A 23,777-nucleotide genomic window follows, 5' to 3' on the forward strand; every position below is an offset into this window, starting at 1 on the left:
GTTCAATGTCTGCGAGGTTTGTCCAGTTGACATCAGAATGACCGTCTTACCATGGTAGCATCAGACATCATTTCCACCAAGATGATGAGAGATGTGCAGCTCAGGTACTTGGGTTCTTCCCACTTTAGAAAGAAAGAAGAGAGAGAGAGGAAAGGGTGAAGAACTTTTAAGCTCAATTCCAACCACTTGATTGTGACCATTCACACACACACACACACACACATTTAAGCTCAGCCTTCTTCTCAATTCCAGCTCCTCTTCCATTGCAACTACAATTTCTGAACACTCACACTATCCCTTTCCCCCACATTCTCCATCCCTAATTCACGGAAGCAACCTTATCTTCTCAAGGTTGGTCGCTGAGAAGATCCCTCTCTGGTTCTTGTGGCAAATGGGAGGGCACTCCTGCTGCTACAAGCAGAAGCTGAGGAAGGGCCTCTGGTCTCCTGATGAAGACGAGAAGCTCATCAAGCACATTTCCAAGCATGGTCATGGGTGTTGGAGCTCCGTCCCTAAACAAGCAGGTATACCTCCACCCATGCAAACAATTGAAGACAGGTGAAATGATGCGTCGTGTCACTTCTCATTCAACGAGTTTCAGGTCTCCAAAGGTGCGGAAAGAGCTGCAGATTGAGGTGGATAAACTACCTGAGGCCCGACCTCAAGCGAGGCACATTCTCGCAGCAGGAAGAGGACCTCATCATTGAGCTCCACGCGGTTCTGGGGAACAGGTACAAGCCCCTTTGTCTTTTCTCCATCTCTGGATTTCATGTTCTGCCAGGCCTTGCCTTCTCTGATGCTGCTTCTCCTTTGTTTCTGGTCGCCAACAGGTGGTCGAAGATTGCAGTACATTTGCCCGGAAGGACCGACAATGAGATCAAGAACCTTTGGAATTCCTGCATCAAGAAGAAGCTGAGACAGAGAGGCATCGACCCCATCACGCACGAGCCGCTTGCGGAGGTCGATGGTAGTGACGACAAATTCCCCATCAATAGCGAAAAGAACAACTCCGGCTCCAGCGGACTCCAAATCCCGGCAAACGCTAAGCTCACGATGCATGTGGGCAAATCCGTGGACGAGAGCACAGCCTCAAAGAGTTCATCGACGCCAACCAAAGAATTCCTTTTGGATCAGTTGCTCGCCACCCATGAGAGCCCATCGACCTGCCGCTCCTCCAAGCCAACCAGCTATTTCTCGCTTCCGCTGTTGAGCTTTGCTCCTGACTACACCAGCGGTCAGACCACTTCGGCCGCTCCGCCCATCTGCTCGAAGCCGCTCCTCTGGTCCAACCAGACCGCACGGCAGCTCGATGCCAATCCTGGGTTGAGCTGCAATGCGATGCCCTACATTCTGTCCACTTTGGCGGTTGACACACCGATCTGCGAGGGAGATGACAGTGTCTCGAATTGGTACTCCGGCAATTGCAGCAATAGTCGTCGGAGCAGCGCAGTAAATGACAGCGGAGGAGTCATGCTGCAAAGCAGCTGCTCTTATGACAGCGGCATCTTCCCCTGGTCGGAACTGACGCCCGACAAAGACGTGCAAGTCCAGCTCGGAGGCGAGGCCGAGGACCTCAGATGGTCGGAGTACCTCCACGGCGCATTCCCGGTGTCCTCAGCGATGCCGACGCAAAGCCAACCTCTGTTTGGCGACAAAATCAAGTCGGGAGGCCAATTCACCTTCCATGGTTTCAGCACCTGGCACCAGACGCAGCAGCTCCAGCCGCAATTACCTCCTTCAGACACAAGCGGCAAAGATTTCCAGTCTGTGTCTGCGGGATTCGAATAAGTTTAGGTTGTGATAAGAAACAAAGGTCGAACAATAAATCCTCCATAGTCATATACTTTTTCTCATTCATACAGGGCTGATGTTGCAGCAACTTCATCAGCCCTCTTCATCCGTGTACATGTTCGTAGTTGGGAGTCTTTTCGCTGTGTTCTTCAACAGTCTTGCATTCCCTCAATTTGCTGCTGGTTCTTCTTTCATCCTCCTCAAGATTAACTAGTTATGGCTTGAAGCCGGTAGCTCTCAGAGAAGCAAACCTCATCGACTTCTGCAGCAGACAACACGGACGTCCACGAAGGCTGCTGCACACTGCACATAATTCTGAAGACATGATTTCTGGTTGTCGATTTCTTGCTCTCGTCTGATGGGCACCGAGTATTTCCAACTGGGAGGCTTCCGAGAGGAAAAGTTTGGACCTGCGCAAAAGTTGCCGCCTAATTAATGCTATCTTTAATGCATGTTTGTCAACTTTACCTCTGATCATCATCTTAAACCCCATCTTTCTCTGAAAGCTAAGGATTTGGATGGATAATTTGGTAGGATTCATAGATAGACCTACTGCTATCGAGTCTCTATCTGTGAGTGGGACTCTCTTTGATGGACTTATCTCGGTGCTGATTCCTTTGTGGTGGAGATGGAAAAGGCATGGATATTTACTTTCTCTTTTTCTTTCTTTCTCTCACCTTTTTTGGCATGCATGCGTTCTGTAGTTACCAATTCACGAGAAGAAAAAGATGGAAAGAAAAAGTAATGGTGGTCAGCTTCGTTACTTTCTTTTTCCAAGAACCAGAAAAGAAGTCCCTTCCCCAGATTTTAGCTTCCGATCCTCGACATGGTAAACTTGATGTGCATTGCTGTTCATGTAAGCTAATCATATGATCAAAGTGATGTTGGATCGAAGAAGAACTAAGATACCCTCACAAAGATGCGGCAATTACCCTTCTTGAAGTCCTTCGATTTGATGCAGCAGCACGAACTGATTAAATGACTGCAGCCTTCTCTTTCTTTCCAGTTTCGACTTCCGAAACATAGTTAGTTGTTGGCGTCGATTCAGTACGTGCTTTTCCTCCCTCTTTTGGGTTGCGTCCGAGATTAGACCGATCTTGACTTGGGTTGGGCTCCGCTCCAAATAAACGTTCTTGGTCTTGTTCATGCAAGCCGGCTTTGCTATCATCCGACGGTACTACCGCCTCACGGTACCATCATCTTACGGAGTCAGAGAATCTGAGCTCTGTTTGTTTAGACGGTACTATCGTCGCCGGTGATATTACGGTTTATTTAGGCGGTACTATCATCCGATGGTATCACTGTTGATAGTACTATCATCCGATGATATTACTGTTTGTTTAGGCGATACTATCGTCGACCCGGGTGATATTACCATCAGAATTCTCGAAAAGCACAATCCATGTTTTCGGCTCTTAGATGGTACCATCGCCTTTCAATAGGCTCAATTTAGTCTTGATTTACGCCCAGTTGATTTCTAATTAAGTTGACATTATTATAACCTAAAACCAACTCAATTAGACTCTAAATCGCTTCAATCAAGATTTAACCACTCATGAAGCCTTCAACACGTTGTCTGACATGTCATCTATTCATCCGATACTTCGTCCTAACCCCCGACGTGTCGTTATTTCCTTCGACATATTGTCTAGTCTATCAACATGTTAAACTCCCATAACATTTTATCTTTTTGACATAATCTTTGATCATTCTAGCCAGATGCCTGAACTCATAGCACAAAGTCTATCATTTGACATGTCTACCAATTCTTCAATCTGATGTCCAATCATTGACATGATGCTTTCCGACCTAACGTATAATTCTTCTGCTTCAACGATTTACCTTTCGATGGTTCAAGTCATTGATCGAAGTTTTTCTTGGGTTACTTATCTCAAATGTTTATTAGTTCATAAATTCATCGATTGATTTCATCATTAAAATCTTGGAGAGAGACTTTGAAAATTCACTTCATTCTTCATCTTCCAAGTAATAATAATAATAATAATAAATCTTAAATATTGGTGATGTATTACTGAAGAGCTCAAAATATATTTTTGAATGTGTCAATTAGTTTGATCGATGAAAGCTTCGACAGTGTATCTTGATTCAAATCTTATCTTCACCGCTTATCCTTCGAAAAAGATTATAAAAGATATATTAAAAAAATAAATTACTTTAGTTACTTATAATAAGCATACATTACCTTTTATATAAATATAAAATATTCATTCTTAGCTTCATAACAGTTTGCTGGGTTGCGCTGGTCCATAACAATGATAGAGTTACGTAGGTAACACGGCAATGGACCCTACAAAATGGGTCGGGGCATGGGCCGATCCCCTAAGAGAGACACTCACGCCCCCTCCGATCCGGCCCAGACTCTCTTAAAACCCTACAACTTCGTAACAACCTTTTCCGTGAAGAAGAGTCTGTTCCCCGCCGCCGCTGCAACCTTTGCCCGCTCCTCTTCGGCCCGCGCTCGCTCCGTTCCCTCCGTGTTGATATGGGGAAGAAAAAGAAGTTCATCGACAAGAAGAAGTCCGCCACCTTCCACCTCCTCGCCCGCGACACCGCCTTGTGTCCCGCCTCCTCTTCCGCCGACGGCGAGCCGACCACCGACCGTGTCTTCGTCAGGGTCGACAACAACCCTTTCCCCTGCCCCGATTTCCTCGGTGACGACGACGATGACTACGGCCGCGGCCGCTGTGATCCCGACGACGATCCCAACTCCATCTTCGCCGACGCCCCTGGTTGCACCGACGAGGAGGAGGTGTTCGTGAGCGGCCCTTCGCCATGGGTCAGCGCTCGTGCGACTCGGTTTGGGAAGGAAGGGCTATTGCCGGACCACGTGAAGAAGGAGATCCTGGAGCTGGGCCTCCCCGACGACGGCTATAACTATCTCGTCCACCTGCGCGAGATCAAGAACGCCGGTGCCGGCTCCTCTTACTTTCACAACCCCAAGGCCAAACTTGATCGATTGCAGCTCGATGTCAAGGTCCGTGTAATCAAATATTTTTTAATGAGAAGTGATCGATTCATCTCCTAGTAACCAATGCATCTTTGAGAATCCTTTCCTGCACTGCAAAATCGATCAATTAGTCCAGTGTTGCAAAAAATGCTATTTTTGCTGATTTTTTTTGTAATATACTTTCTGTTGTCTCCTAGGCTTATGATGCTTCAAGGCTTCGGATCGATTCTGAGGTTAGGGATGACACTGATAGGGAAATGGTGCATGCTGTTGCTTTGAATACATGGGCGGTCAAGGTCCAGAAGGCGGTGGATCCTGATGTACTGAGGTTGCTGGATGACAGTGATCTTTCGCGGTTTGGATCAGATGTCGAGGACTTGGAGGAGGACTTTGTGGTCAAGGCAAACCTTCCTGAAGGAGATGAGGAAAAAACTGATGAAGTAGAGCAAGAGGGAGAAGAGGTGGTTTATGGACGTGATGATAAGTCTGGCAGAGCTGAAGAGGTTGGTGTGGTAAAAGATGGCCTTTTGCAGCAGCAGGAGCAGGAGGATGCAGCAGCTGAACCGGAGCAGAATGGGAAACGTGTTTTAAAAAGTGATGAGAAGCCAAGAGTGCGCCGCCTTCTGGACGAACAGTTTGATCTGGTCTGTTTTCCTTTGCTTTATATTTTCTCTCATGTCATTTAAAGACTGCTTTGCATGTAGAAATATAATGGAGATGGATCTATCTTATCAGCATGAGTGTCTTATATGTATGACCATGATCATTTGTTGTGGACATAATTATGTGACAAGCACATACGAGTACTGCTAGTGGATTAGATGCACAGACTCATGATTGTCTTTTAATAAGTTTACAATTTACTGCCAGTGGATACACAATTAGTTGAAACTTTGGTGTCAGCATTATCTACCAATCTGTTAGATTAGTATTGTCTTTTAACCAATTGTATATCAAATTTGCAGAGTTATGAAAGCAGTTTCTTTTTTCTGTGATGGTTGTTCGCTTTTTTTAAGATAAATTTAGCATATGTTAGGGCTGATTTCTTCTTTTTTTGCTTAGAGCTGCAATTAACATCATCAATTTTAAAATTTCTACAAGATCTGGCATTCTTATAATCAAAAAGTTTTTCTTTTTATTTGTGTGCTTTATCTTGAAAATGGAATGAAAGCTTCATTAACATAAAACTAAGGAGAAACCTCATAAAGCGAAAGACTATGAACTTGTTGCCTTGAATTCTTTCTGGTAGTGTATAACCTTCTTTTCCTATGTAGTATTTGGGGATCATGTTTCCTATATCAGCAATATTCCCAAAATTGTTTTCTAACAATTAACTTGCAAGATATTGCTTATGCAAATTGAGAATGATCACTTCTGTTACTGATTAATGCTGAAGGCAAGGCATCAAATCTATGACTCACAATGGGTGGTGGTAAGAGAAGAGTAATAGCATATTATATAGGACTTAGCTGTTTCAGACGGTAAGCCTGAATCCACTGTTTAGGAAGTAATCCATTTTCATAGTTGAGAGTTGTAGAAACCTGCAAATACAAAGTTCCCCCACACTGTAGCATATTCTAGCTTAAATTATAGAATATCACATAATATTCTGTGATCCCTTATGTGTTAAAGATATACCAATGTTGTGTTGGATTGTTGAAAGATAATTGCAATTGGGTGAGAATTCAACTGAGGCAAAGTTTGAGGGCTCTGTATCTAGTGTTCCATTCTGCACTGGTAATATGTTGTAACAGGAACCAACAAGCAATAAAAGAAAAATAAAAAATTATTCTAACAGTAGCTGCATCATCTTCGTATTAGTTCTTGCAATGCCTTTGTTATAACATCTCTTGTTTAATTATTGTTATATGTAAATTTATGTTTCTAGATCCATTCACCATATATATCTTATAGCTCCATTGTTATGTTTCCTTTTCTGATTTGCTTGTTTTACTTCAGCGGGATATTATGCATTTTTTAAGCAAATGTTATGGATAGTCATCTGTTACGAGGTAGTTTTTACCATCTTGTTTCTCTAAGTTCCGCAGCAACTGAAATTGTCCCTTAGATCTACTATTTATCTTTTATTGTTACAAATCTATTTTACAAGTTACAACTGTCAATGAGCCTCATGTTTCAGCATGACAATGTGTTATTGTATTTAACATGAAGATATGTTGATAAATCAGTTTAGTGGAATTGTGATCACAGCAACTTATGCAATATGATTATAGAACAAAGTAATGCCTCTGAAATGTTTGCAGAATCACATCTTGGCTGTGTCATGACTCTTTTTAAGAAACTGCACTTACATTTTAGGTCATGAATTGTTGAAGCTTAGTATTATTTCAGATGTGTCTTATGCTTTTACCATTACCTTCTTTTAACATTCACTTAATAGAAGGTTTATTTGACCTCTGGGTACTTCTTTTTCCCACAGCTCACGCTGAGAGAGTATGACGATGATAGTGATAGTGACGATGTTCCCTACATAGACACTGAACGTGAATTACTTAACAGTAAGCTTCATGATGCCCTTAAAGAGTTTCCACTAGATGATTTAGAACTCCAGGGGAAGTATGGAGTTCCAGGGAGTACCAAGCATGGTCATCAAGAGGAAGCCAATGGCACAGAGGTAGATGAGTCTGCTGAAGTGATCCGCAAATGTGCAGAGTATGCTGAAAGGTACTTAAATGAAAGTGAATATGATGAAATGGTGTTTGTTGAAGAAAGTAGTGATGAATCTGAAACCTGGGACTGTGAGACAATTGTTTCTACCTACTCAAACCTTGACAACCACCCTGGGAGAATACAAGCACCAGAAAATCCTGAAAGGAGGCTTCCAAGAATCTTTCCTGGAGATTCAACTGCAAAGAATAATGTGATTGCACTGCGAGGAAAGGCGAAGCTTCCAGTGGATTATCTACCAAACAAGAGAAGAACTGCTGAAAAAGTAAAGACCTCAGTGGTCTTGAGCAGTGAGAAGCCAAAGAGAAGACCACACAGTCAGGAGTCAAAGGAGGAAAAGAAAGAGCGCAAGGTAATAAGTGAAGTTTGGACTTTGGATCACATGATTCATTATCTATTGTGATTTTTCTATGAATAAATAACAATATTGCGTTTACTCCATACCAAAGATTGAAATTTTGTACCGTACCGAAATTTTGAGAAATGCTCGATACAGTACGGTATTGTACTGTATACCGAGTGGTATATTTCGGTATACCGCTCGGTGTATATGTATATGTACATGTATATGTATATATATACACATGTATATATATATATATACATGTATATATATATATATATACATGTATATATATATATACACATGTATATATATACATATACATGTATATATATACATACACACATATATATATATATATATACATATATGTATATATATATATATATACATACATATATGTATATATTATATATATACATACACATATATATAAGAGGTAAACTGCTCGGTATACCTCTCTTCTCCCCACGCGGGGCGACGTCACCGAGGCAACGTTGCAGAATTTTTTTTTTTTTTGTGATGCTGAGGCGACGTCGCAGAAAAAAAAGAAAAATTTGTGACGTCGCAGAAAAAAAAAATCGCTGAGGCGTCGCCTCTCTTCACTCTGCGGCGTCGATACTCTTCTCCCCGCACGCCGATGAGAAGTCACCACAGACGAGAAGAGCAGCGCCGATCTCAGGTTCTCCTTTTCTTTTTTTTCCTTATTTCTTTCTTCCCCTTATGCCTCTTCTTTCACCTTCTCCCTCTTTCTTCTCCTTCGGTCATCATCGACGATAATGGCCTCAATCGATGCTATCGCTCGGTAACAGGCGATCCGTGTACCGGTCTGTTGACGGACCGGTACATATCGCCCGGTACGAGCAGTATCAGTCGGTATTGCAAACCTTGCTCCATACTGTTGGATCAAGTTTTTTCAAAGACTAATTCTTTTTTATTCTCGAAGTAATATCAAGATCGCTAAGATTCAGCAAGTCATATAGCTGTATTTATGCACTTCTCAATTTGACAGGTTGTTTTCTAAGCAGTTGGTTGTTATCATCTACATCAGAAGTAAGAAAGAAAAGCAAAATGTTCAGAAATAGTTCTTAGTCATGATTTGGCTTAACTATTTGCATAACACTTCTCTTCTGTTTGTTGGATATAATTTTATATCTATTCCTGGGACATGGTTTGCTGATTGGCCTTTTTCCTTTTTGATGGAGTCATTGTAATGGTTTTGGTAGTGGCTATGATGCTTTATTCTTTTTATTTCTCTTGGAGATGGTGCTTTGTTTGAATGAGTACTCATTGCTTACATAATTCTTTAATTTAAAATGTAGGCTGCTATAAAAGAAGAGAGAAGAGAAGCACGGAAGGCAAAGAAAGAATTAAGAGGTTTGTACAAATTTGAAACCCAGAGAGCTCAGAAAGTTGTTGCTGTTTCCGGGCCATCTTCGATGCGCATAATGTAAGACAGTCACCATTACATTATTTCTTACTTATAACATAAATCAAATGTACACATCTTTCCTCCCTAATTTTGTGAACTTAATATGCAATGAATTGTGAGATTCTTCATTTTATCCTGCTGATGATATCATTGCTGCTAAACAATTAATCATTTCCTAGAGAATTGGTTGATCTTGATGTGCATCATAGTTTCTGTGCTTGAAGTCTAGTTTCATTATTTAATGGTTGATTCTAAATGCACAATTGACCTCATCAGGCCTATTTTTGTTCACTCTGTAGATGTTTCCTTGTATTATTGCTTCATCATAGTTACTTAAAAGTTTAATTGGCGGGATGTCTATTACACAAGTGTATCATTCAATCTTAATTCCCTGTGAGCTTTATAATTAGGATTAACACTGTAGCTTTCTCATCTGCAATTCTAGTCTCATGTTTTGACTGTGATAGTTGTATGCTGCTAACTTTTTTGGACATTTATTTCATTAATGGAATTTAATTAACAATTATAGGTACTCCTAGTGATGTGTGGCATGAAACTGTATTAAGGATACATATAAGTTATGCTGTCTGATATGATTCCTGTATGAAGACGTATGGATTTTTTCAGGGAGAATAATAGATGAGAGGAATACTTAGAAAAACTTGTACAGAAATTATATTAATGATTTGATGGCGCTGATGAGAGAAGATTGAACTTTTAGGAATCAGTTGTAAAGACCCATTATGCCATGTAGTTGGATAAGCATTCTTGACTGTCTTGTGTGCTAATGGATGTACCCATGTCTGATATTATCAATTACGTAAAGAAATGGGGACCAGTTAAATTTTGTATTTGTTATTACATGTGATCTCACTGGAAAGAGAGAATTGTTGTATGTAAAGAAACTGTCTAGTACCCCATGCTAATATATCAAATGATTGTGATTTATCAGGATAAAAGCTATATGTCAAACATTCCATCATAATTTGTTCTAAGGACTGCATTTATATCTAGTCTTCTGTGGTACCAACATAGCTTCTAGGGAAACCATGAAATAATAGAACTTTATAGGGAGGCAACTTTATATATAGGAAACAATATTCATCTTAAAAGCACACAATTTGGTGAACCACGACCATCTGGGAGCAGTTGTTTAATATCTGAAGAAACTTGTCCGAGGTTGAGTGAGCATTGTAATTCTAGTCAGTTCCAACGGGATATGGAGGTCAAGAATGTAATTTTTTCTTATAGGCATAATCAATGATTGGTATAATTTTTTGTTTCAAAGACTTGGCTGTGGTGATTCAATCTGATAGTCATCTCAATTGCATTTGTAGTCAAGGTGAGTTGGAAAAACTAAATCACTTGCTGACACCTGAAACACTGGCTAATTGATAGTGTAGACTAATTAACTATTTTGTCTGAATTTTATGCTCATGGAGCCGGGGAACAATTTTTTAAAATTACCCAAGAGCGGAAGAAGTTGGCCATTTGGGAGAGGTTGGCCAACAATATTAGATATAGGAAATAACGTTTGTCTTGAAAGCACAAATAATTGGTGAACCATGGTCACATGACCATTTGGGAGAGGTTGGCCAACAACATTTGAAGAAACTTGTCCCAGATTGAGTGAGCATTGTCAATCTAGTCAGTTCCCAGAGGGATCTAGAGATCAAGGTTGTAATCTTTCTTAAAGATATAATAAAGCTGTGGTGATTCAGTACTGATAGCATGTTGGCCTTTTTGTTGGTTAATTAAAAAATGAGAATAATCTCGTCAATTTGTTTACAAGGCATTGCTAATTCGTGTAATAAAGCTGTGGTGATTCAGTACGTTTGATCCCTTTTTTTAATTCAAGGACATTATTTCTAATTGGGTCTTAATATAAGTGCCCTTGTATATCATATGTTTATGCACACAGAAAAGCTTCTGGTCATTATGCTTCTCACTTTGTCATGCAATGGAGAAGCTGAACAACAGAACCATTTTGTGTTGGTATTGTTCTTCATGACAGGTAACCTCAGATGTAGCATCAGAAATACGGAAAGCAAGATGATGCAATCTTACATGGCGAAATAGCCGCCCCACTCACTGAAGATACGTTTGCCAAGATATGAGTATTTTTGTCAAACGCTTGTTATAGCTGTAATAAGCTTTATATATTTGTTGAAGTTGAATGCATCTTCAGCTTGTTGAAGTAATGATGACTTTTTTTTATGGTGCATTATTGCTGATTTTTTTTAAATTTTATATTAGTATGCGAATGGTCATCGATTTTTTTTATCTTTTAATTATTATGTAGTTAATACTCCTGAGCAAAATATGTATTCAAAATAATTCAGTATAAAGGTTGTCTTTCTTCCCATGCAATTTTATGGCATAGTCTCGTCATTTTTTATTTTAAAGATAAATTTTGGAGTGTTTTATTGACAATCTCGTTTTTGTTATTAATAGTTTCATTTTTAAAATTTTGAATGTGTCATCATGTAAATAGATATAGATATCCCAAACTTATCATTTAATTTGAATATTTTTTCAAATCTTTTCATATAATCTTTTTTTTTTAATTTTCTTTCCCTTTTCATATAATTCAGTCAAGTAATAAAAATAGCTGTTATGATCAAGTTGAATCAAAATATTTGATTAAAATAAATCAAGTTAATTAATTTTATAATTAAAGATATAATTAAAAAAATTAAATTTTAGAATGCTAAAACTAAAAATTTGGCATTCGTCCCTTTACCTTTTAGAAAATAAAAATCTTAAAATAAAAAACTTTTATTAGGAATTTGTCCTTTATATTTTATTCGGGATTAAGATTCTCGGATAGACGCCGTTATTCTGAGCCAATCGGACAGCGTCAGCTTCACATCGGCAAATCCCCGCGCTGTGGCTCGGTTCGTGTATTCTTCTGGACTCGGAAGGCTTGCGAAGCGGTGGGGGCCACGTCTCATGTGACGTGGCATAATTTCGTTACCGGTATGATGTGAGGTGAAAGCGCGGTCTCCTCGATGAAAACTGACGACCTTGCTCTCTTATCTGGACCTGCCGTTGCCCGGAGGCGAGCGGCAGAAAGAGCGAGAGAGAGAGAGAGAGAGAGAGAGCAGAGCGAGAGAGACGGTAGTCAAGGCAAAGCAAAAACAGTCGTACTCTTGGCGCTTATGATGCATGCGGCGGCGATGGTTCTCTCGATCCCTTCCAGCAGCAGCTGCTGCTGCCACTCGAACTGCCTCCTCTCTTGGCGACTTGCAAACACGAAACCACTCCTTCACCTCTCTAGGAAGCCATCGACGGCAGTCCGTGCAGAGCTGCAGACCTCGGAGCCGACGGCAGCGACCGCTTCATCATCTTCCTCTTCCATTCCGACGCACCGCGTCACAGTTCATGACCGTCAGCGGGGTGTCGTCCATGAGTTCCTCGTCCCGGAGGTAAGCGGACGTTTCCTCGACCCATTTGTCGAAGAACCTCTTGGGTGTCCTGCACATCTATCATGTGTTTGCTTATTTGTTTTGAGTGCAGGACCAATATATACTACACACCGCGGAGTCTCAGAACATATCCCTGCCCTTTGCTTGCAGGCATGGTATGCAATTCTATAGCCTTCCCACCCCCAATCTTTTACTGCGACATTTATGTGAGCATCGAGGGCTTTACCATCTGCCATGTCTTTTTTTGCCTTGTACCTGTTCGACGAAATGGGTGATCACAATGCGCGTTTACTCGATCGGTTGCGTTCGCCTCGAGTTGCCATCCTAATTTAAAATTTTGATGCGTGAACATAAAGGCATTATAACTAACTTTTGGGGACGAGTGTGAATTGTCAGCTGTGATCCAACAAGGCTTCGTGCACTTGCGTTCAGTGAGCTAATCATACATGATCTTTGGTATTACCATCCTCTGCTTTTACCATGTTAGACGGCAAGTCTCGTAGATACTCATACATGAACTTTGTAAGAAACAAGGTAGGATGGTGATGGATGGGGGTTGCATGCACTGGCAATCAGCTAGGATTTCTTTCGAATGCATCAGAAGGTAATGATGGCTCCTGATTGAATTATGCTGCTGTTCAGGTTGCTGCACCAGCTGTGCTGTTCGAGTAAAATCTGGACAAATCAGACAACCTGAGGCTCTCGGAATATCTGCAGAACTGAAAGCTAAGGTTGGGCGCCTTTTATGTTTGTCTTGTGGTTTTTCACAAAATGGTTGTATATCTTACTTAACATTATTGCATGTGCTACGTTTAATCATATACTCATTTAATGAGATATATAGCATTGATGCATTAGATTGCAAACTGGCCTTCCAGTTAGGTACCGAAAATTGTCGTACAACAAGCCATACAAGAACAACACTCGTTTCATAAGACATGATTCTGTGGGTTACACTACACATTGGATATTATAGCTGTTGTGCTTTTCTTGTTCGAGGGGTTCATTTACGTCGTCATCTTACACTATGTGACAAATTCTTGTAGGTTATAGCTGTAGGTGCTATGTTACGGTTTAATTATTTGACTCATGCTTGTCGCAATTAGATATCCAGAGGATGCATTAAAGACCTCTTAATCTCATACTGTTCTTTCAGGGTTATGCATTACTATTCGACTCATACTTGTCGCAATTAGATATCCAGAGGATGCATTAAAGACCTCTTAATCTCATACTGTTCTTTCAGGGATATGCATTACTATTCGACTCATACTTGTCGCAATTAGATATCCAGAGGATGCATTAAAGACCTCTTAATCTCATACTGTTCTTTCAGGGTTATGCATTACTATGTGTGGGTTTCCCATCTTCTGATATTGAAGTTGAAACACAAGATGAGGATGAGGTATTACATTTTGATTGGTATTTGGAAACCATGAAACCATTGTTCGATCGAGTAGTCTCTTTTCAGATACACTGATGTTATGATACATCCACTGACTTTAATCACCTTTTCAGGTATATTGGCTCCAATTCGGACGATATTTTGCACGAGGGCCAATTGTAAGTTTTCTGAGCCTCACAAGATGTTAGTGGATTAAGTACAAGTTTCGGTTATCAGATTCCAGAAGCATATACGAGGGGGCCAAGCGAGTATTACCACCACCACAACAATTTACCAGGAGTTATTCTCACTCCAGATAGAAGATTCAAGTCCACTTATAATTTGATGCCACCCATATTGTGTAATAGCCAGGCTATGCTAATTGCCTAATAATTACATACAAATATTGTGCTAGGTCTCCATTTTGATGCTCCATCACAGTTTGAGAGAACATAGCAAGTTTTACTTTCTTTTTTTAAGGGATGACCTTACTTCTCTGTTAACCTGTTATTCCCTCAACTGCAGGAAAGGGATGACTATGCACTGGAGCTAGCCATGGGTGATGAGTGATCGATACCTGATAGACAAACTCAAACATTCAATCGATCCTGAGCCGATTTCATATCAAGGCCATCACTCTTTCTTTATGACCTAACTAATGTATATTGTACAAGTACTTGGAATTATAATATTGTTTGTATGCTACCACTATGATAAAATTTGTGTAAGAGAGTAGGATGTGTTTGTCATCAGATCCTTATGGGGTTTCCTTTAGGAACCAAGTTATGGAACAGCGAGCACGATGATCCATCCATCTCATTCAGGTTATTCTCTAAACTAGATTAATTTCCCTCTGCTATCACATTAAGATATATGGGTTGTTGGCTGCACCTCGCACGCTTAATATTTCATGTATGGCAGATAGAGGTGGATTTAAGAGCAACATCAACAACTAGATGATCGGTAATACCTCAGATCCTTTCAGAGCAAAATATAAAGTGGTTATCATTCTGGTGGACCAGAAGGAAGAGGATTGTGTGGCTGGCTCTACATCTGTCCAAATAGACAGACATCAATAATTGAGGAAGACAACCAGCATCTCTACACTCTGTCATGGATTAACGAGTGATCGGATCAGGCATCGGTCTCGCGTGGAGATCGATTCGCAAATCGGCTTCCAGCGAAAGACGAGAAGAAAACAAACAGATATGCTCGGCCATTCAATCTACGCAGTCAACATGACAACTCTTTAAAAAGAAGAAGAAGAGGGATTTGAATCGGGGGCTTATCTGAGATGGACGTTGCATTCCTTGCAGTAGAAATCGTTCCTCTCGATGAGAGACCTCAAGAGGAGGTTGTGATTGGAGGGCTTCTTGGGCGCCTTGGGATCACCGCGGGGGTTCGCTCTGATGGGTGGAAGGAGGCAGCAGCCCTTGGCAGAAGTGAAGGAGGCGTCAAACGAGAAAGACTGGGCAAGGTGGGGAGGAGGGCTCGCAGGCCAGCTTCTTTGCTTCTGCTCTTCCTCGATCCGATTCTTATTCCTCTTCTCCTCCTCCTCCTTCTTCTTCTTCTGCTGCTGCTTCTTTGGGTTCTGACCATCGAGCAGCTGCTTTGCCTTTTTCTTGATCGCTTTCATGGCTCCTCCTCCTCCTCCTCCTCCATCGTGCACGATGTTTCCGAGCAGCTCTTCACTGAGCTCAACAATATCATCTCCACATCCCTCGTCTTGTTTGGGATTTCTCTTGCGAAGGGACATGCAGGAGAGCTTCAGAGACAGATCAAGGGCACGATGTCACCACGGCGTTGGATCTTGAAACGGAATCGCCGGGTTGGCTGGCAGGAGAACCCAGGAGGAGGTCTGGAGGAGGAGGAGGAGGTATGAGACGCGTGCGGGGCGAAGCGTTCGCAGGAGATCTGATCTCATTCGTCGCGACCGCGTGGCGTCGCCTCCGCACCCACTGCGCGTACCAATCGCGTGGGTGGTGATAGTTGCTTTGCCCTGATGAGTTTGACTGTCCCTGGATCTATCTGGAATCACGATGGCTCGGGATCCGGTCCAAATTAGCGTAGAAGCCCTGTAACCGCCAGCTTACGTAATCTTCCATACCTGCCGCTTCCCAGAATTCCCAGCCGAACGGGACAAACAACGTTGAGTGCTCCGTCCAACCACTGCACCACAGCGAGGCCAGTGCAACTCGATGTCCTCGCCGTAGCATCTTCAACACGCACGTTGCTACCGAACATGGCTATCATCTTCCGAAACTCGAATCGTTAGAACAACAACGGATTACAAGTTTTCTACTAATAAAAGTTAATACCGGGCATCACGCATTGCAATTTCCTCAAATAGGCACCACCGAAACTAAAAGTTGCATCATATTCTTCTGGTACTAAAAACTACAAAAGAGCATTAGAGTAAGAAGATGTAGGAAACCCATCCATCCATCCATTCATCCAATGTATACTTGCCGATCTCAGAAGAAAACTCCCCACGAGTTCTCTACCTTTGCCACATGCCAAAATTTCCTTTTTTTTATTATTTTTTTGGGGGGGGATTTTCTCCTTCTACAACGGAGGGACGATGGGAAGGAAGAATCTTCTCTCGGATGGGGCAGGGTGGGACTTCGAGGGTCACACCGGCCTCCCAGCCGATGAGGCGGCAAGGCTGAGAAGCAATCTTCTCCCCTTTTCTCGTGCACACTGGCGCAGTAAGCTGCAGTAAGGCTTACTGCAGCTTATGGTCAAATCACGTTCTTCACACCAACAACTCGATCCCCCATCGACAGCTTATGTCAATTATGCATGCCTACAAATACGTGTACCTGTGGGCCCGCCCATAACGGGGCAGGGATGAGGAAAATAAACATGGATAGGGGGCATTTTATATTGCCCGTGCAATTATGGGGTTGGGGACGGGTAGATCACTCACTCCCCACCTCGTCCCCCGCCCTACTTATATTATTATATTATATTATATTATATACATGAATATTATTATTCGACTAAAGTGTTACTGAACAAGTACCATCACTAGTTCATCTTTACTATGACAAGGGCTGCATCTAGTCAAAAAAAAAAAAAACTTGTTAGAAGAAACAAAGGAAAAGCAAGAAATAAAAGAAATTTTCTTTAAAAGGTGTTAAAGAGATTCAAAAGTTACATAATCAGTAAGTCTAGATACTAAAAATAGAAGCTAATTTCTAGAAGCATAAACATATTTATGTTAAAGCAACATGGAAAACACATGTCGTAAGATAGATTTATTGTGAAAAAATAAGTATAATCAAAAGGAGTGAACTTAGTGCTAACCGGAGGCGTGGTTCTTACCAAGGTTAATAGTAGCCAGACGTGAGACAAATTCTGGTGATAGTGGGTGAAGCTGTGTAACATCCATCGAGTCTACTCGAGTCCTGCTCCATCAATCCTTTACGAGACATTTTTTTATGCACACAATTAACTTTCTCTTAAGACACCTGAAAACATTAAAACAGGTTATTTCATTTCCTAGTGATCACATATCATACATACATGCTTGAGGATATAAAGTATACACAAACTTGGTCATTTTTTTATTAAAAGCTGATAGCAAATCAGGCGGGCAAAGGGAAGAGGAGAAATCAAATATGATACTTTTGTTAATGTTTATGAACTTCTTCCAAAGCAAAACTAGCAATTTTTGTCACACCTCATATTAGTTAAACATTGGAAGTGGAGCAAATTTGAGTTAACTGATATGATTAAATGAGTCTACCATCATCAACTCAAGTATACATTTTTGTATCATATGCTTCTAGGCTCATCGAGTTAATTGACCAGTTATCCCATGGACCCAGAAAGGACTAGACATGGATGAAGATGGAGACACATTATAGTGTCGAGCCATGGTCTTCCTCATCAAACCTTAAGTAAGGGAGATTATGTCACTCCATTGTCCCCTGTTGGAAGTAGAAGGAAATTTGAGTTGGTTTATAAAGCTAGATGGATCTATTACAACATTTTAGGCCATGTGGTTCCAGGCTCATCAAATTAACAGCTCAATTGATCCATCAGGTCAGATCATAACAAATCTATTTTAATAAGGGCCATATCAATAATTAGTTGCCAATTAGAAACGAGCACATCAGCAAGCAAGTGAAGAAAGGTCAACTTCAGGCTTTTCTACTACATTATATTCTAAAAGCAATAAGGACTCTTCCAGTATTATAGATATGCCAATTTGTAATGATCTGCGATGATCAAAATTCAAAAGGTCATGAAAAGAAGGCAAACTATATCTTGTCATTTTTAGAGGATAAATATAAACTATTGAAGTTTTCTTCGAGAAAAATAGATCCTCCAGTGTTATTCATTTGATGGATGCCTCAACTAAATAGAAAAGAAAAAGAGATCTGAGTTATAGAGTGAAAAGTGTTGTGCTCTTTAAAGAGTTCAGATGAACAATTCAGTTACGATAACAATCAGAGCATGGAGATGGATCAGGGTGATACACAAAATGATAGAGTGACAAGTGTCTACTGAAAGCAGTCCTTGCCGATAAAGAGTCCTAAGGCCGATAAATGGTAAAGGATTGTAGTCTAGTCTAGTCCAGTATATCAAAGCCTAGTGAACTCGAACCTCATCCGAGTATAAAGACAGAGGGGAATCCCTATTGCCCGATAAAAGATTGTTTAAGAAATGGTGGGCAAGTGAATAAATGAGGTTGAGGAGTCTTTTTTGTGGCTAGCACATGATAAGTCTGTTAACTATTCTTTCTCAGCCGGTGCTAGTATGCCAAAAATGCATGTATGATGACCAATCTGAAATAGTATCTTGATTACAACATAATTCTAAGTTGACAAGGAGAGTGTTTGAACTTGAATAAACTAGATCTAGGAAAATTAATACATTAGATGCAAGAAATCTGATACAAATAACAAGGAAAAAAGTTGGGGTGCTAGCAAGCGAAAACAGGAAAAAAAATAAAAAAGTCTACCTGACCTCTTTCTGCATAAACTCAAGTTTGACTTGTCAAAGAGAGCAAGAGTACAGAAGCCGTTTAAAATTTACAAACTCCAGACACTCTCTAGATTATTATCATAGTTTGTAATAGACTAACTAATTTAATTAATCGGCAGGTATTTCATCGGAATAATGGTCTAGTTTAAACTTTAACTCTGATAGAGTAGTTTGCCTAAGTTCAATTTGTGTTAAAAACACAGTTGAACCCTGGGCCTAAAAACTGAGTGAAACAATGGCACAGAAAGCATTTGTTGACTCCAAATTATAGTTGGACAATGGCAGATAAAGTTTAGATATATCCATGGTTGATTTCCTAATTAGAACAGTAGCATATTAAGACTTTTCACTGGCTGGTAAATTTCGGATTAATTTGTACTGTTATTTTTTACTAGCTTTTTAGAGAGAAAATAACATTTTTGTTTAGATCTCTGTTGCCTAAATGTTGAACATAGGTTAGTTATAGCTTAGTGATGAATGGAATCATAATGGATAATGCCAAAGAAACCACTAACCTGTACATTCGCTTTTCCTTGACGTGAAAACCAATGTAGGTTCTATGAAAAGGGTCAGCATTTTATTCTTATTTTCCCTGTTTGTCTACATTTGATTCTTAGACAAAACCATGGTCCTGCAGCCTAAAACCCATCCATCCATCCATCTTATTTTCTTATGGTAGATTAATAAGAAATTGGCAGCTAAGAGTCGATTTATGCAAGTAGTATTTTGATTAGAACTCATCGTCATATAAGCAGAAACGGAGAGTATCGCTACCACCGACGGCCATTTGGAGGTTTGAGAGAGGATCATCGTAAAGAGAGAACAACAAATATCAAGCAATGTGACTATCGAAAAAACAACAACAACAACAACAAGCATGAGTCGAGAATCAACAAGTATTCCGACGACCAAGAAGCAGGAAAAAGAAACAATCAAGAACATATGAGGGAGAATACCTTCAAAGACTGGGCGGGCGTGACGATCGGCAAGAATTCGCCGAAGAGAAGAGAGGGCGAGAGAAGGAAGAACAATCGCAGAGATTATTTTGATGATCAAAGTCCGCTAAATCGAGATCTAACGGATACATATGCGCTTCTCGAGGGGCGGCAACCCAAGCAAACCCCGACACGAGTCAGGGGAGGGTGTGTGGTCTCCAACCAACAGATGGGCTGAGAGTTTTCGGCCCAACATGGTTTCATTCTGATTTGGTACCTCAAATTCTAAACAAAAAAATTGGCCAGAATAAATAATAATCTTTGAAACTTTATTTTTTTATTTTTATTTTTTTTATAAATAATCATCTTTGAAACTTATAGATAGTTTTCATTTCAAAACATGTCTAAATCTACTTTCCTTATATAATCACTCTATACATACATACATACATACATAGATACATACATACATACATGTTATTTTAGAGAAGAGAAAAAAAAAGAAAAAAAAGTTGAATAACAAACCTATCTCTTGTAACGTCCAACTCCTAACAAGAAAGCCAATAATGATATAATGTCGTAATCCCACCAGTTTGTCTGTCATAGGAATAAAAGATCAATATTAAAAATATTACATAATTTAATCCATAATTAATCTATCCATACATAATCTAATAATTCTTAATAATTTATAATATTTATCTTTAAATAGGATATATATATATATATATAATTATAATATATATATTGGATTATAGTCGGCATAATCCATGGTTACCGACAAACTCTTATTTGACATGACATGCAATGTTGCCAGCTAATTTAGTAGCCGACAAAGTCTTATGCAACACAATTGGCCAAATTATTTTTCTTTTTCCACGAAACTCTTTTTTTTCTTTATTTAAAGATTTCTTAGTGCTAAAAAATTACACTTAATATTTTTTCCTAAATTGATTTGACGTAAACGTTAATATTTCCTAATGGCTTATTAAACAACACGGAATTAAACCTTACTTTGATGTGTATCGGATGACTCGACGCAGATATATAATAAAGCGACATGGGTATTAGGTGGCAAAAGCCCACCAAGAAACTTTTGACGCGCCCAAACCTCCCCTGCATGCTCGTCTAACCAAACTCTACTCAACCCGAGAAGAAAGAGACCGAGCGCGAGTCGCCGGTCGGCTACGTTCACAGCACGTCACCACGCGCGCTCCACCTACCCCTCACTCTCTCTCTCTCTCTCGACCTACCACCCCCAGGTAGCAGGAAAGAGAGACGATGGAGGAGGAGCTTATAAATGGGAGTCCGGCCGCCCGGCGTTGTAGCGAGAGATCGACGCGATCTCTGCGCACCGTGACGCCTTAGGAGGAAGAGGCAGTGCCGCTGTAACCTCTCTTCGACATCTTCTTCTTCAGTCTCTTCCTGTATCCGCCGGGTATCGTCGTATGGCGCTTACAGTACCTCATTACGTAGATGCAGGACGTCCCGCTGCTGCTGCAGCTGTTGCTATTGCCAGCGTTATTAGCAGAAAGAGAGGATCGGTTACTCGTACTATCGTCGTCAGTGCTTCAGCCAACTTCAAGCAAAACAAGCAGCAGCACGAACAACAGATACGGCAGGGAAGGAGTCAAGATGTACGCAGCCCTTGTCCCTCCTCGCCTCTGAGAACGGCCGACGAGGTGGCTTCAGACTTCGGCCGCGAGATCGCCTTAGCCAACCTCGAGCGCCTGTTCCGGCAGCAGGCCGCAGGGGGTGACCGCCCGCCCGCCAACGGCGGATCTTCCGACCGCCCGGTCCGCGTGGCCTACCAGGGCTCCCGCGGCTCCTACTGCCAGGAGGCCACCGCCAGGGCCTTCCCTTCCTCCTCTGCCTGCGAGGTCTTCCCCTGTGTCCACATGGAGGAGGCCTTCGCCGTCCTCGAGGACCGCTCCGCCGACCGGGCCGTGGTGCCCGCGGAGAACTCCCTCGACGGGCCCATCGACCGCAACCTCGATCTCCTCCTCCGCCACCCGGGTATCCGCATCCTGGCTGAGCTCGTCCTCCCGGTCAACCACTGCCTGCTCTCCCTCCCTGGAGCGCCCAGGTCCAGCCTCCGCCGTATCATCAGCCATCCGCAGGCCCTGTCCCACTGCCGCCGAAACCTGGAAGCCCTCGACCTGGAGGTCGACGAGGCCTGGTGCGCCGCTGACGCAGCCCGCTTCGTGGCGGAGAACCGGGTGGCAGACACCGCGGTCATCGGGAGCCAGATGGCCGCCCGGGAGTTCGGCCTACGGATCCTCGCGTCCAACTTCCAGGATCATCACCAGGGCGGCAACTTCAACCGCTTCCTTCAGCTCGGGCTATCTGCAAGCCAAACCCAGGGGTTTTCCGGAGGAGGAGAGGCGAGCAAGACCACCGTTGCCTTCTCCCTGGAGGGAGGGGCGTCAGACCTGTTCCGGGCGATGTGGATCTTCGAGAGCCGGGGCGTGAGGGTGACGCGCGTCGACCACCGGCCCAACCGTGCGAAGCCGCTCCGGGTGGTGGACAGAGGCATCGACGGGCTGGGGAAGGCGACCTACCTGGACTACGTCTTCGTCTTGGACGTCGAAGGCAGCTTGTTGGACCCCGGCGTCGAGGCCGCGCTCGCACGGTTGGAGGAGATCGCCCCCTTCGCACGTGTGCTGGGCAGCTACACGTCCACGTGCCACTCGCACTGACGCTAAATCCCAGCCGAAGGATCAATTAGTTGCCGTATGTGTAATGTATACCATATACGTATGTCGGCATGTAAAAGGGCTGCGCCGATGACGATGGCTTTGGCAATAATGCCAAAGGAAGGAAAAAAAAAAAAGAAATTAAAATAAAGCCTTTTTATTTATATTTGTTTTACATTTTTTGTGCAATGTTATTGGAAGTGGTAAATACATTGGGTTTATATTTTTCATCAATCATCTATTTTATAAGTATAAAATAAATGTGGAAGAAATATAGGTGGTGGGTGAGATGCTTACTAATATAATAATAATAATAATAATAATAATAATAATAATAAATGTTATGATCATTAAAAGCAATAGAAAAAATGGATTTGATATAATTAGGACAACTACCACAGCCAACAACCGTCTAATTAGGTAATCAACAATGACACCAAACAACAAAAGCTGAGCAAAAAGGTCAAACCTCATTGCAGACTTAATATTATAATTCTAAATCAAATTATGACATCATAAAACTTACTTGCAAGTAGACATTCTTAACATCAAAACTAAGTTGAATTATTATCTTCCCAAATAGTTGAATTATTATCGATAATTATAAATATGATTTATGAGAATTTAATACATCATGATAGAGACATCAAAAAATTATCTTTATGCCTTAAATTGTGGCCATTTCTATTTCTCATGTTTGATAAAAACTAATGGTTTTTCCATAATATTTTAGATTAGATTTTCTATTTCTCATGTTTGATAAAAACTAAATATTTTCTTAACACCGTACATTACTCCCCTTTCCTAGAAAATAATATCATGTCAAGTTCGAGCACCACTATCGTCAACTTCCAATAAAGATTAGTAGAGATCTAGGGTTTCAGCACCTCTTATTATTGACTTCTAACATTGCGACAATGATTGCACTTAGTCTAATCGTCAACTTTCATTATCATCGCCATCGCCATCGCCATCGCCACGAGTTAATAGTCGACTTCCACCATTGTCGCCATTGAGTTTTAGTAAATATACGATACATTGATTGTTCCAACAATGCTTGCATTCAAATTTAGATTCATCCAGCTCTGAGCCATACTAACTACTGTCTACTAAACCA

General features: G+C 41.3%; 4 protein-coding genes and 1 long non-coding RNA gene across 6 annotated transcripts; 4 read left to right on the forward strand and 1 right to left on the reverse strand.

Moving 5' to 3' along the window:
- Positions 1-254: 254 nt before the first annotated feature.
- Positions 255-1,985, forward strand: LOC103970048 (transcription factor MYB61). The gene is made up of 3 exons (XM_009383682.3): positions 255-524; positions 602-731; positions 831-1,985. Exons 1-3 carry the CDS (start codon positions 392-394, stop codon positions 1,786-1,788), a joined length of 1,221 nt encoding a protein of 406 aa, XP_009381957.2. The 5' UTR covers positions 255-391; the 3' UTR covers positions 1,789-1,985.
- Positions 1,986-4,149: 2,164 nt separating this feature from the next.
- LOC103970049 (uncharacterized) lies at positions 4,150-11,446 on the forward strand. The gene is made up of 5 exons (XM_009383683.3): positions 4,150-4,786; positions 4,957-5,403; positions 7,200-7,799; positions 9,113-9,240; positions 11,237-11,446. Exons 1-5 carry the CDS (start codon positions 4,295-4,297, stop codon positions 11,238-11,240), a joined length of 1,671 nt encoding a protein of 556 aa, XP_009381958.2. The 5' UTR covers positions 4,150-4,294; the 3' UTR covers positions 11,241-11,446.
- A 794-nt stretch (positions 11,447-12,240) lies between these two features.
- Positions 12,241-14,786, forward strand: LOC135586961 (ferredoxin C 2, chloroplastic-like). Its single transcript, XM_065134524.1, has 6 exons — positions 12,241-12,650; positions 12,742-12,805; positions 13,293-13,381; positions 13,987-14,055; positions 14,169-14,213; positions 14,560-14,786. The coding sequence occupies exons 1-6, from the start codon at positions 12,384-12,386 to the stop codon at positions 14,602-14,604; spliced, it is 579 nt and encodes a 192-aa protein (XP_064990596.1). The 5' UTR covers positions 12,241-12,383; the 3' UTR covers positions 14,605-14,786.
- A 443-nt stretch (positions 14,787-15,229) lies between these two features.
- Positions 15,230-20,155, reverse strand: LOC135628008 (uncharacterized). Of its 2 annotated transcripts, none has more exons than XR_010492749.1 (3): positions 19,986-20,155; positions 17,362-17,507; positions 15,230-17,090 (listed from the first exon to the last, which is right to left on the reverse strand). It is a non-coding gene; the product is annotated as an uncharacterized LOC135628008 (long non-coding RNA). The 2 variants fall into 2 exon arrangements; XR_010492748.1 differs by having other exon boundaries at positions 15,230-17,096.
- Positions 20,156-21,412: 1,257 nt separating this feature from the next.
- On the forward strand, positions 21,413-22,663 carry LOC135626260 (arogenate dehydratase 2-like). The gene has a single exon (XM_065131448.1). The coding sequence runs from the start codon at positions 21,413-21,415 to the stop codon at positions 22,661-22,663; it is 1,251 nt and encodes a 416-aa protein (XP_064987520.1).
- The last annotated feature ends 1,114 nt before the right edge of the window (positions 22,664-23,777 follow it).

This window comes from Musa acuminata, chromosome BXJ2-11, assembly GCF_036884655.1.
Source record: "Musa acuminata AAA Group cultivar baxijiao chromosome BXJ2-11, Cavendish_Baxijiao_AAA, whole genome shotgun sequence".
NCBI classification, from domain to species: Eukaryota; Viridiplantae; Streptophyta; class Magnoliopsida; order Zingiberales; family Musaceae; genus Musa; species Musa acuminata.

Coding starts and splice junctions, on each gene's coding strand:
- LOC103970049 (XM_009383683.3), top strand. CDS start 4,295: ATGGGGAAGAAAAAGAAGTTCATCGACAAGAAGAAGTCCGCCACCTTC. Junction 5,404..7,199: donor TGGACGAACAGTTTGATCTG/GTCTGTTTTCCT, acceptor TTTTTCCCACAG/CTCACGCTGAGAGAGTATGA. Junction 7,800..9,112: donor AGGAAAAGAAAGAGCGCAAG/GTAATAAGTGAA, acceptor TTTAAAATGTAG/GCTGCTATAAAAGAAGAGAG.
- LOC103970048 (XM_009383682.3), top strand. CDS start 392: ATGGGAGGGCACTCCTGCTGCTACAAGCAGAAGCTGAGGAAGGGCCTC. Junction 525..601: donor CTCCGTCCCTAAACAAGCAG/GTATACCTCCAC, acceptor AACGAGTTTCAG/GTCTCCAAAGGTGCGGAAAG. Junction 732..830: donor CACGCGGTTCTGGGGAACAG/GTACAAGCCCCT, acceptor GGTCGCCAACAG/GTGGTCGAAGATTGCAGTAC.
- LOC135586961 (XM_065134524.1), top strand. CDS start 12,384: ATGATGCATGCGGCGGCGATGGTTCTCTCGATCCCTTCCAGCAGCAGC. Junction 12,806..13,292: donor GCCCTTTGCTTGCAGGCATG/GTATGCAATTCT, acceptor GCTGCTGTTCAG/GTTGCTGCACCAGCTGTGCT. Junction 14,214..14,559: donor ATTTTGCACGAGGGCCAATT/GTAAGTTTTCTG, acceptor CCTCAACTGCAG/GAAAGGGATGACTATGCACT.
- LOC135626260 (XM_065131448.1), top strand. CDS start 21,413: ATGGCGCTTACAGTACCTCATTACGTAGATGCAGGACGTCCCGCTGCT.